Below are 13,983 nucleotides of genomic sequence, written 5' to 3'. Positions count from 1 at the left end.
GCCGCGACCCCTGTGACGTCACGCGCCTCAACCCTGAGCGCGGCAAAGCAGGAAACACCACCGGCCTGGTCGCAAGGTCTAGTACCCCCGGGCGCCGCAGTTCCAACAGCGCCCTCTACCTCCACTGAGCCACCGGCCTGGTCGCTGGGCCAAGTAACCCCGGGCGCCGCTGTCTTCACGGTGCCCTTTACCTTCAGGGTGCCCCAAGCCTGGTCGCAAGGCCTAGTGAACCCGGGCGCCGCTACCACCACCGCGCCCTCAACGTCCACCGTGCCGCACCTGGGTGAAGACTTGTTTGCCCAGCACACGTGCCCGGATGGGCAGCCCTTTGTGTGGCCACCGGAGTTCCACCATCCCCGACTCCGGAAAGAAAGACCCCTAGATGAGCCCCTGATTCCGGTTCCGAAGCCCGTTAAGATCACCCCACTCTCGTTGGAGGAAGCGCAGTTTGCGTGGGACCCCACTGGAGGAGACCTCATGGGATTCACCCAAGAGACTCGGGCAGCCGCAGCTGAGCGTGCGGAGTGCTGCCGGCAGCAGTTAGAGGTCTTTGACCGGGAGCGAAGAGAGAGGCGGGTCCGAGAGCAGCGGCTGCAGGAACAGAGTGCAGAGCAGAAGAGCCGGACCAGGAGGAACCCCCGTGCAGCCCACGGTCCCCGTGCCACCGGGACTGTAATTAAATTCCAACTGCAGCACGGTTGGGGTTTCATCAGGGATCATCACACCCCCGGCGACGTCTTTGTCACCCGCAGAGACGTGGAGTCCCATCTGCCGGAGGGACACAGAGGTCGTGACCTATATGTAGGGGACGAGGTCACGTTCACCCGGCACAAGTGTGCCAAAGGACCCTACGCTCTCCATGTACACCGGCTGACGGAGGAGGAGCTACGGTGTGAAGAGGAGCAAGAGGACCCGGACGGGTCTGAAGGAGGAGCAGGAGTACGACGTCATTAAAGTACGGTAAAGAGACTGTACATAGTTACCCGTCAGGGTATATGCCATGCTGCTAACTTAAAATAAGGTCCCCGTTGGGACAAGTGTGAACTGTTCCAGTGTGTCCCATCTCCCCACAGGCTGAGGACTGTGAGCAGCCATCCCTTTTCCCCACTGGTCGAGGACTGAGAGCGGCCACCTTCCCTTGTATATAGTTGCGCTTTCTAAGGCGCCCCCTACCGGTTTTATAGGAAACTGTTGTTTTTACTACAAGAGACTGTCGCACTTTACCCGGTCACAAGTTGCACCGTGGCCGGAGGAACAAGAGTGTTATTTATGAAAAGTTTTATATGAAAGGTTTATGCTGATAATATATGATGTTTTATATGTTTATGTTTTATGAAAAAAAATGTATGTTTGTGGATGTTTTTATTCTTTTACAGCCCGAGGACGTGCTGTGATTTACCAGGGGGGAATGTAGCACCCTGAGGACTCGGCTGCTACAGGGGTATTACACCTCAAGCCAGAGGTGTGGTATTCCACTCCCGGGTAAGGATGGAGTGTGGAACTGAGCTCAGATAGCTGCATACACTACATACATCCCATTTCCGGGGGACAGATCGACGGTACTCCCACCAATATATGTGCAGGTACGATTGTGTCTGTCCCTGGCTGGAGTGGGAGGGGGGTGGAACATCCCAGTAGTGTAGGGGCAGATAGGGGGAGCAGTCTGGGTAAGGCTAGGAGCTCATTGGGTGCTGGTCACCTGAGCTCACACATAGAGGGAGTATATAAGGTGGGCACCATCTTAGATCAGGGTCAGTCTTTTGTAGAGTGAGTCAGCCTTTGTGGAGTCAGAGGAGCAGAGCAGAGAAGCTAAGCCAGAAGGGCTGACAGGGAGTTGTGGTTCCGGCTGGGCCCAGCTCCAAGGCCAAGTCTGAGAGAGAGAGAGGAGTCAGAATGACCCAGAGAGAAGAAGAAGGAACCCCAAGACCCCAGAATACAAACAGCAGGGTGAAGGGTTGGCACCCAGGGTACCGGATCCCAAGCTGGTGGAGGCCACTAATCCTCAGCCAGAGACCGGAGGTCGTGGGCAGGATCTGCCACGACCCTCACTAAATCCACTAGGAGGGCATACCAAGTATAGGATCAGGGAACCCAGAAGAGGTGTACCCACCAAGAGACCCGAGGGAGCCGGACATAAGTGGATCCCTAGTGAGAACGGCCAGAAGAGAGGGAAAGTCAGACAGGAGCTCAGGACCACGCTCCAGAATTGCTTGGGGGTTGGCCGAGTCCAGGACCTGGTGGACGCAGCACGGCTCGGGTGGTCGCTTCAGGCCAGAGTGACCATAAGAACACCTGTAAGTAAAAACCCCTGAACTGCACAGCCCGACTCTGAGTCTTCTTGCTGAATCATCCTGCACCTTCACAACCACCATCCTCTACATCTGACCCCCTGAGGCTATACCCCTCCCGTTGGGGGTTATACTACCAGAGCTGCACACATACCACCAGCCTCAGCGGACCCTTCTGCAGCGGCGGCCTTTTGACCGCAAATCAACGGGTGGCGTAGTCGACACTAAGGACCTTTACCAACATCTGTAAAGACTGCCACACACTGAGTTTGACACCCTGGGCACGGACCGGGTCGCCGCCACTCGGAGACTACAACCCCCATCTGATCCGGCTCCGGGTAATCCCCAAACAGCACTGGCCCAGGGGGCGCGTCAGATGCAGTAATTAATACAAAAGGAGCCCCGACCAAGTATTGAGTGCATTTACTGAACATACATTTCAGTAGGACAACATTTCGGATTTTAAAATCATTTTTCAAGCTGTGGTTATAAAGTATTCTAATTTACTGAGATAATGACTTTTGTGTTTTCATTGGCTGTAAGCCATAATCATCAACATTAACAGAAATAAACACTTGAAATAGATCACTCTGTTTGTAATGACTCTATATAATATATGAGTTTCACTTTTTGTATTGAAGAACTGAAATAAATTAACTTTTTGATGATATTCTAATTTAGTGAGATGCACCTGTATATACTGAGACTCATATTTACTTTAGTTTTGTCAGAAAATAATCAGCATAACTTGAAATATTTTGAGTTAAATTAATACTCCACCAAATTTGTACATAAAAGGCAAACTCAGTAATTATTTAATATACTCCAGCTAACTTGCACCTGTATATTTTGCACCCCTCATTTTGGGGAACTCTGTCGAATGATCTCTGTTCTAATCACCAGTTCAGTAAATGGTCTAATGTATAGACAAAAAGGTCAGCCTCTGATTTCCCCTTAACTTATCAAATTCTATCTGTCAAGCCTCTAATACTTCACCAACCTGCAGTCCTCGTTTCTCTAGATGTTTCACAGACAGTTGAAAATATAATTTCCGTCTTTAGTAAGAAAACAGAAATACAGTGAGGGTATCTATAAAATGATTAGCTGCAGTGGAAACTCCCATGACGCACATTGCCTTTCTATGGTATCTGAAAGTGCTATGTAGAGTTTAGAGTATTCTATAAGATGCAGCTTTAAATATCTTCCTCTGCCTCCTGCTTGTCAGATCGGTCAGGGAGAAACTTATCAAAAGCAGGAGGCAAAAGAGATGAACTGAGTAGCATCATATAGAGTATATTTAGACTTTGTAGTGTAAGTTAAGGGATTGCAGTTCTTGCCTTTAGACTAAAGACTAGAGTTTATGGGATGTTAGGTAACGTGAGGTGGTCTTATAATGCTGAAACAGGTGGTAAGAAAAAATAGTGTTTAGGAAAGTGCTGCATTTTGGGAATGCTAGTCTTATAATTAGGTTTAGAGTGTGTGTGTAAGCCGAAAAATCATTTACACATCAGTATTTTTGATTAACATGTCATCATCAATATTTGCATGCTAAAGCCAAGAGTGTCTCCAAAACACAGAACAGGTGTCAATTTTTCAATTATAGCTTTTCTCTGTAACTTCCACTCCTGGTTTTGGCATTCAAACACTAATGTAAAAATACTGAGTGTGAATGAGGCATTAGGTTTAGCTTTTTAGGGAAGGTTTATCGGGTGTTGGATACGGAATAAAAGAATCTGAAGGCTAATCAAAAAAAGAGGCACCAAAGTCAGTGACAAGACTTCCATTTTAGATGGCAATCTACATTAATAGACTAACTTTTCCTGGGTGTAAAAACTAACATTCCAAAGCCTTGTGTTATAATAGGGGTCTGCAACACATACCTGTTATCAATGTATTCTTTAGAGCTGTTGGGGAGTGGGTCCTATTTTTCCTCTAGGGGTATGCTCAGTCTTATCATATACTGGGGACAGATATTAATTTAAAGAAGAACTCCTCCTATCAAAATGTTTATCCTCTTAATATATAGCAATCATCATATTATATAGCACTCTGTACTTACAGTTGCTCATTTTGTCCTTCTACCCAGATAATTCTTCTCTTTTCCATTAGGTCTATAACATCACATGATTAAAAACTGACTAGTTGAATCCTTCTAAGCTCTATGTAGAAACAGGAGGTCAATTTTCCCTGCATGAGTCATAAATCACTGAAAAAGTCCCTGGCAGGGGGAAGAAGGAGCAGCTGGGTCATAAGTTGTAGAGGGGAATGATAAATGCAGGGACAAGAGACTTCCTGTTTCTACATAGATGAGAGAAAAGAGAAGAATTAGCTGGGTAGAAAGGCAAAATGAGCAATTGTAAGTACACAGTGTCATATCATATGATGACTGAAATATATTAAGATGCTAAAAACTTTGATTGGAGGAGGAGGAGGAGTGCTTCATTAATGTTTATTGTGGCTAAGTGAGTCATGCTGCAATAACTACATTATGGCAGGGGTTTGTTTTGGCCTCCAAATACATTTACAAAAATCCGAAAAATCTTGATCAGAAATTTAGTCTAACACAGCTGCACCCAAAGTTCCGAGAAATAATCAGTTCTCAAAAATAAACACCTTCTTTTTCTAGAAACTCAGCTTGTGGTAAGCAGAAACAACAAGTTAACTCTCCGGAAGTCAGAGATGCAGTGATTAAGAGTCTCTGAATCTCTTCCCTTCCTCTGTGGAAAAATTATACCCAGTGCAGCCAACAGATATGAAATGTGTCACTCTCCTCTACTATATAGAGCCATTACAGCCTATAGATAGATATATACCTATATATATATATACATACACTGCTCAAAAAAATAAAGGGAACACTCAAATAACACATCCTAGATCTGAATGAATGAAATATTCTCATTGAATACTTTGTTCTGTACAAAGTTGAATGTGCTGACAACAAAATCACACAAAAATCATCAATGGAAATCAAATTTATTAACCAATGGAGGCCTGAATTTGGAGTCACCCCCAAAATTAAAGTGGAAAACCACACTACAGGCTGATCCAACTTTGATGTAATGTCCTTAAAATAAGTCAAAATGAGGCTCAGTATTGTGTGTGGCCTCCATGTGCCTGTATGACCTCCCTACAACACCTGGGCATGCTCCTGATGAGGTTGCGGATGGTCTCCTGTGGGATCTCCTCCCAGACCTGGACTAAAGCATCCGCCAACTCCTGGACAGTCTGTGGTGCAACGTAACGTTGGTGGATGGAGCGAGACATGATGTCCCAGATGTGCTCAATCGGATTCAGGTCTGGGGAACGGGCGGGCCAGTCCATAGCTTCAATGCCTTCATCTTGCAGGAACTGCTGACACACTCCAGCCACATGAGGTCTGGTATTGTCCTGCATTAGGAGAAACCCAGGGCCAACCGCACCAGCATATGGTCTCACAAGGGATCTGAGGATCTCATCTCGGTACCTAATGGCAGTCAGGCTACCTCTGGTGAGCACATGGAGGGCTGTGCAGCCCTCCAAAGAAATGCCACCCCACACCATTACTGACTCAATGCCAAACCGGTCATGCTGAAGGATGTTGCAGGCAGCAGATCGCTCTCCACAGCATCTCCAGACTCTGTCATGTCTGTCACATGTGCTCAGTGTGAACCTGCTTACATCTGTGAAGAGCACAGGGCGCCAGTGGTGACTTTGCCAATCCTGGTATTCTGTGGCAAATGCCAAGCGTCCTGCACAGTGATAGGCTGTGAGCACAACCCCCATCTGTGGACGTGTGGCCCTCATACCACCCTCATGGAGTCGGTTTCTAACCGTTTGTGCAAACACATGCACGTTTGTGGCCTGCTGGAGGTCATTTTGCAGGGCTCTGGCAGTGCTTCTCCTGTTCCTCCTTGCACAAAGGAGGAGGTAACGGTCCTGCTGCTGGGTTGTTGCCCTCCTATGGTTCCCTGCACATCTCCTGGTATCTGCTCCATGCTCTGGACACTGTGCTGAAAGACACAGCTACCCTTCTTGCCACAGCTCGCACTGATGTGCCATCCTGGATGAACTGCACTACCTGAGCAACTTCTGTGGGTTGTACTGTAGACACCGCCTCATGCTACTGTACCTCTAGGGGTGAGAGCAATGGCAAAATGAAAAAGTGACCAAAACAACAGCCAAAAAGGATGAGAACAGAGAAATGGTCTGTGGTCACCACTTGCAGAACCACTCCATTATAGGGGATATCTTGCTTATTGCCTATCATTTCTACCAGTTGTCTGTTCCATTTGCACAACAGCAGGAGAAATTGATTCACAATCAGTGTTGCTTCATAACTGGACAGGTAGATTTCACAGAAGTGTTATTGACTTGGAGTTACATTGTGTTGTTTAAGTGTTCCCTTTATTTTTTTGAGCAGTGTATATATATATATATATATATATATATATATATATATATATATATATATAATATTCTTTGATCTCCTTTCTCTTAATTTCACAGGAACTGTTTTCAACAATTGGACATCTCTGGCGCTATACTTGGCTTTAGCGGTGTTTATTATCTTGTTAATAACGGTTACCATTCATCTTCTCATATGGAAAATGAAAGCAGCGCAAATATTGAAAATTGCAGGTGTGTATTATAATATAAATAACACCATGAAGCAGAATTAACAAGCCAAATCAATGCATAGTTAAAGGAACCTGTCCGGTCCACTGACTGTCTCCAAATGCTACTGTAACAGCATGACTGCAGATTTCTTTATTCTAGTAAGGTGTATAATGTATCTTATTCTTTAAAGAAAGCTGTTTTATTCTGTAGTGTTACATATATAAATGAGGCAGGACTAGTCTGGTAGGGAGTCTCTTCCTCTGCACTTGTCCTGCTCCAGAGCTTCTCTAATCACTCCTCCCTTGGCATGATTGACAGTCTACATTTGAGCTGTGTTATGGTAGGACCATTATGGGGGCTGTCAATCACTTTTGGGGATAGTCAGAGAACCTGAAAAGCTTCCCCTTAAACAAGTTATACTTAGTATGTAAGTTATTCTCTATCGATAGGACAGGAGATAACTTATTGATCACTGGTGGTCTGACCGTTGGGATCCTCACTGATCTCTAGAATAGGGATTTGCAGGCCCTATCTGTATGGAGAAAAGGTCTTTATTTTGATGCAACACTAGACTAACTCGACCTCTGCTTTATTCAGGTGGAGTTCTGCACAAGCCGCTTCTTATACAACCCCGGCCTAATACAAAAAAAAAATGACAGACTGACAGCTTACTGAGAGATCAGATTACAGATAATTATTGAAATCTATACAGAAGGAAAAGGGAGGAGCATGTGAGAGAGGCAAAAAGATGGTGCTGTTGCTTTCTAGTAAGAGTTTATTTCATTTCCAGAGCTGGATTCACAGCTACTTTACTCAGTGCTGTATATTGAATTCCATGCTGCTGATGCTCTGGTCTGAGAGTAGGAATCCCTCATTGCTCTGTGTACAGTGTACGGGAGATGTCATAGCAGCTAGTCTCCAGCAAACATAGCTCAGAGACAACTAAAAATTTGATAATTCATACTGAGGGTAAAAGTGGTGAAAAGAGCAGGATACAAGTCCTATAATAGCCAAAATTAGCGTTGCACACACATCATAGCCTTTTCTGAAAAGTCATCTGAAAGTACAGATAATCTTTAAAGTTTCTGGCTAAAATAATTACAATGGCTACGATTGTTGAATATAAATTATCAAGATAAGAAAATAACAACAAAAGTCTAAATGTTTAGTTATAAATATTAGTTTCAACTTTTTTTATATCCTTTAGCTTTTTTTTTTTTTCTTGTCTTTTTAAGAGAATTTACATTTTTATTGTAAATAAATATTAATTTCTTTAGGAGATCAATTCCCACCGCACATCATCATTAATAAGAATGCTAAAGAAGATACAGATTCCTGGAGCTGTCAATATCCAGAAGAAGAACATGGAGAAGAACATGGAAATGGTCTAGTACATAAGCTTGAAGTCTAGTGAATGAATTAAGAGGACTTCAGAGAGAGAAGCAAATTTAACGACAGAATTATCTTGTTTCACTGAACTGATTCTTAGAATATCACATAATGCCGACTGGACAGTCTTTAGGAAAATATGCAAATTCCAAAATACTCAATGTGCAAGAATGGCATAGAGTTATAGTGGAATATAGTGGTTGCATAGGCTGAATTCACATAAAGAAGATGTAATGGAAACTACATTTCCACTTGAAATTTTCCAAAAATTATTTCTGGTATTTGCATTCTTCTATATCTGCGATGGGTAAAAACTACTCACCAATTACTTGTAGACTAGTGTATGTACATAGTGCGAATACAACAATATTGTTAGCTACTTGTTTGTCACTGTTTTGTGACTACAAAATGAGTGCTACCCCTTACTATACTCCTGCATTGTGTTTTGATATCTCAAGTGAAAAGCGACCATTTCACAGAGCTATTACATACTCATGTCTAGTATTATTGTCACAATACTGTAGAAGTATTCCTGGAGCAATCGGTTCCTTTTCTGCTCCTAAAGCTAGGAGGACCCTAGGCTATCCCTGTTCCCCAGATTACCCCTGATGGTGGGGATGCCGGGGTCTCGTACCTCGCTATTCTTCTATATGCACGCTTAACTGTTTCTTCCCTTACCCAGGGAGGTATGGGACTGAAGTGTATAGCATAACACAAACCTAACAGACAGGGGAAATGGACAGGGATAAAAGAAAATCACAATCATACAAATACACTCACAAAACAACCGAGTGGCAATCAAGGGAACAGTAGGAGGGATAAACCAAATGGTAAGAGGATTAAGATAAATGTACAAACCAAATCCAGGCAGAAATCTCCTGAAAACAACACCAACCAACTGCTACTAATTCTGAACTTTCCTTCAACTCCAAACCAGGAAGTGTAAGTGTCACTGGCAATTCCCAAGTGCAAGTGAAGGGCATATATACCAGAGGGGAGTGGCCAACACAGAACAGCTGAGACAAATCAGAATGGAGATCTCCGGGAGATAAACATAACTGATTAACCCTTGCAATAACAGAACATGGAAAACCTGCCCTGCTAATAAGAAGGTGAAGCAGTACTAATCAGTGCAGAAGTTTGTGTAAACAGACGCCGCAATCTTCTGGCACCTCTCTGTCGCGATATCCCCGTGACAATTATGTATGCAAATACATCGCTTCAAAACTCAGTCTTTAAGCTGCAATCTTCATGTTCTACTTTTCACTAATTCACTAACAAGAAGCTGTCTGGTTTGTTGCAAATACATTTGAGCTGTGGTCCGGTCACAGTCACTGTTTCTACATTATCTGTATCTTAGCAGGGAGAAAGTAAAGGACTGCAATAAGTCAAATCTCCTATTATTCCTCATACTGAAAGAAAGGAGTGAGCAGCATGCAAGTGGATATAATAACTAACCTAACGAATAGCATAAACCACTGCAGAGAAATGTGAAAATTTCACAGTGCTCTTAGATATCCATATACAGTACATACGGAAAAACTTCCTCTTCAAATCTCAGTCTTTGTGCTGTGGTCTTCATGCTTCTTCATCCTGATTCACTAACAGGAAGATGTCTGATTTGTGACAGATACAGTGGAGATGTAGTCCGGTTTCAGTCATTGCTTTTACATTCTCTGTATCTTAGCAGGGAGAAAGTAAAGGGCTGCAATAAGTCAAGTCTTCTCCTACCTTGGCTGATACTGAAATGGAGTGAGAAGCATGCAAGTTGATATAACTAACCTAATACATAACATAGACCACTCCAGTGAAAATTAAAAATTTCACAGTGCTTTTAGATGCCCATAAACAGCATATATTTTGTTTTTGGTTTTGACCCATATATAGTACATATGGAAAAACTTCACCTTCACTTGACTTTTACTCAGTCTTCATGCTGCCGTCTTAATGCTTCTCCTTCTTCTTGATTCACTAACAGGAAGATAGGGCTGGAAGGCAGGAGAAAGAAGCGCAATAGGGTCTTATCCAGTTACAATTGTTAAAAATAATATAAAGGTTATGCTAATCTGGTTAAGCTGTGATCACACAACCAACAATTTTAGAGCATAAGATCCCAGCTTCATGTCCATGGGTCCTCAGACCAGATATAAATGTAAGTAAAGGAGATTCTGAATGTTGGGTGTAATAACAATTCCAGGTGCACACAGGAAGGGTATGTGTTTTTTTATTTTGAAGTTGAAGTTAACATATTTCTACAGGAAAAAAAAAATCATATCTTATATATAATCTGTTTTATTGTCCTGAAAAGGAAGTATGTTAACTTCGAAACGCGTCGACAAACAAAAAAACGCATACCCTGCCTGTGTGTACCTGGAATTGTTATTCCACCCAAACAGCAGAGGGGAACATTCACAATTTCCTTTATTTACTAACGGAAATATGTTACATGGTCACTATTTACATATCAACAGGGAGAAAGTAAAGGACTGCATTAATTCAAATCTCCTTTTACTATGTCCAATTGTGAAATGAAAGGAGGGTACAGCATGCAAGTGGAAATTCCTAACACAACTCATAGAACACTCTTAATTTAATTGTGAATTGTTAACTTTGATTTTTCACATTCAGGTAGATATCCTATATATGGGGAGTAGATTACTAAAGGTATCCTTTAATCATGATTCACTTTTTCAGTCTTGCACATTATTTATGTTCTAAACAATGTCATCCCGAAAAACAGCATCTGCAAAGTGACTTTTAGGATTGCTACTTCCTATAGGTGGCAGTAGAGTTCTAGTCCACTTCCTCTCTGAAAAGTCAATTTGCATATTTCAGAGAGGAGCATTGCAGCTTTAAAAGTCTCCTCACCTTGACATGCTTAACATGTCACTCTCTGCAAGGAGAAACGATACCCCTTAAATACATGTTCTAAACAAATAATTTGTATTTAATTTTTTCCACAATATGCATTATATTTCTATTTATTCAGCTTCTAGTTTTGCAAATTCGTATTAAGATAAAAAATGTAACTGCCGATCTATTTTGTCATATTGATAAATAAATTCATTGTAAAAAGTAGGCATTGGGTAGACATTGAGTTGAGTGTGTTTTATCGTGCTTTTTAATACTTTTGCACATTATATTACTTTTTCTTTTTTTATATATATAAAATATAATAAAAAGAAGTCTGGGAACATGCAATCTTTGTGCCTACTGTTTTCACCTGAAGAGGTCCCTGTTAATTCTTGGCTAAAATATTACCATAGCTGATCTGAGGCTACAAAAAACCCAGAGCTCCGCCATGCTGAGGGCGTCCACACATTGATTCCACACAAAGTAGCCACATTGTTAGCAAATTAAAGGGATGCACAGCATCTATTTCTTATGGAGATTAATGATGTTTTGTCTGACAAATCCTTTAAAGGGATGACTGCCCGAAAGCCCTGAAAAACACCCCATAACTCCAATTTTGATAAACAGAAATATACACATAAGGGTATATGATGTCAAAAACAGCTTTTTTGAAACGTTCCTTTTATAAGCTTTAGGTTTACAGCTCCCTTAAAGGGAATCGCTCAGCAATTTTTTGCTATGTAATCTGTGGGCAGCATGATGTAGGGGCTAAGACACTTATTTCAGCAATGTTTCACTTATCAGGCTGTGTACTCTTGTTTCAATACAATGAGTGTTTTAATAGCAGGAAATTATCACTGCCGAACTGGTACCCAAGTGCATCCTGGTTTAACCACACCCCCCACCGCTGATTAGCAGCTTACTGTCACTATACAATGTACATAGAAGCTGTGCTGTGGGTGGAGTCAGCTTTCTGAGCTCTGCTCCATGCTATATCTAAAAACTCTGATTGTATCACAACTGCTGCACCCAGTAAACTAAGTGATACATCGTTGGATTCAGGGTCTCTTTTCCTACATTATGCTGCTCTCGGATGAGGTAGGAAAAACCTGCTAACAGATTCCCTTTAAGTGATTTATCCAGACTTCGAAAAACATGATTGCCTTAGTCCAAAAACACTGCTACTCCTGTCTACAAGTTTGTGTGCGGTATTACAGCTCAGCTCCATTGAAGTGAACAATGCTGAGCTGCAATACCTTACAAAACCAGAAGATACTGAGGGAAGGAGAATAGAGTTTTCTAATCTAGGACAAACACCTTTTATCCCTTCCCACAATAGGATGTGAATTAATGTCCTCGGAAGGAGTCCACATGTGTGGAAGGCGCTCAGGAGCCAAGCTCCCTCCACTTGTGGTTGACGGTGGCTATCCTAAATTGCTTCTAGCTCTAACAGCTGTGGCCAGAGCTTATAGTGGCATTTTAATGGAACGAGAAGATCGGTTCTCCTTGGGGGACCAATAGGATACTATAGCACCCCGGGCCCTGCTGAAGAACCCTGTAGCTGCCATATTTGCACTGCTGTGAAGCTCAGCCTTAGGCTGGGCTTCATAGGTGACAGCGATTTTCATCATATGCTGCAATACTGTGATTAATAATATAAACGATTAAATAATCACAGGTTCCAGTCCCCTAAGGGGACTAAAAAATAACGTAAAAATAAAAAAGTTTCTAAAAAATATTTTAAAAAAATAATTCAAATGATCCACCATTTCCACTGTTAAATATTAAAAATATAGAATTAATTAACCCCTACAGTAAACACAATAAAGAGGAAAATGGTTCTTTATCTTTACCAATCCAAAGCAAATGTGAAAAGTGCTGTCAGAATCAATACTCTCAGAATATAGATATCTTATCAGCATGGAGAGATTCTAAGAAAATATAACATTTAATATATCATTTAAAACAGGTGAAATTCACAAAACAAAACACATTATACATAGACAATAAGAATACCGATGTGGGTGTCTATCACTTATCAGATGTATTATATAGATAAATATGGCAAGTGAATGGTAATTATTCTAGATCTCACTCAGACCAGACGTGAAGAATTAGTCCTTCATGGAGCCTCATGGGAGCTTTTAGCGGGTGGAGGGGCTGTCAAACCCTGTCATTCTCCGTACTGCAGCTCACGCCCTAACAAGGACAGTACCCAAGTGTTATACTAATATAATGAACTCCCAAAAGAAAAAAATCCCAATGCGTTTCTATCTTAGTAAAAAGGTATCATCAGGGGAGAGTACACAGGCTCGAACTGGCCCACAGGAGATCAGGGGAATCCTCCGGTGGGCCACCACCTTCTTATATGAGCAGTACTTGGCACTATAAACTTGATTCACTATGTACAAAGGCAAAATCTTATTCATGTAACAATCTGCCCAGTTAATTGTTATATAAATTTGTGAATGAGGATAAAGTCATATTTGTATGTAGCTGAAAAGTGGGGCCCTGGAGTTGAGGTTACTGGTGGGCCCTAGGCACCCGAGTCTGACACTGAGTGTATATGTGGGGAAACAAAAAAAGGGGGGGTACAGTAAGGCACATAAATTCTAAGATAGATCAAATTCACTATGGTATAAAAAAAAAAAAATACAGGTTCAAAGCTGCAGTGCTCTTCGTATATGGAGATGAGCAACAGGACCACTTCTTCTTCAGCTATAGGAAGATCTCGGCAGCAGCCTTCGTAATGACTTTAAGAAGACAAGTAAAGGTTCCTGTAGACTTCAGAACATTCAGTCAATAGATCAGCTGGGCTTTTAGGGTATGTGCACATGGGGGGGGGGTTGTGGAA

The 13,983-nt window shown here is 42.2% G+C and overlaps 1 protein-coding gene across 1 annotated transcript in view; it reads left to right on the top strand.

Annotated features, from left to right (window-relative positions):
• TNFRSF18 (TNF receptor superfamily member 18) overlaps window positions 1-11,466 on the top strand; it is a 28,861-nt gene extending 17,395 nt beyond the window's left edge. The window contains exons 5-6 of the mRNA XM_073655268.1: window positions 6,777-6,908; window positions 8,165-11,466. Of these exons, the coding sequence (XP_073511369.1) occupies window positions 6,777-6,908; window positions 8,165-8,298 (266 nt within the window). The 3' untranslated portion in view covers window positions 8,299-11,466. The remainder of the gene's footprint in view (window positions 1-6,776; window positions 6,909-8,164) is intronic.
• Window positions 11,467-13,983: the final 2,517 nt, after the last annotated feature.

Source organism: Phyllobates terribilis, unplaced genomic scaffold (genome assembly GCF_046119375.1).
Source record: "Phyllobates terribilis strain yellow unplaced genomic scaffold, ASM4611937v1 Scaffold_12__6_contigs__length_324123572, whole genome shotgun sequence".
In the NCBI taxonomy this organism is placed as follows: domain Eukaryota; kingdom Metazoa; phylum Chordata; class Amphibia; order Anura; family Dendrobatidae; genus Phyllobates; species Phyllobates terribilis.
The sequence above is the reverse complement of the archived record's forward strand: the minus strand, read 5'-3'. Positions and strand labels throughout refer to the sequence as shown.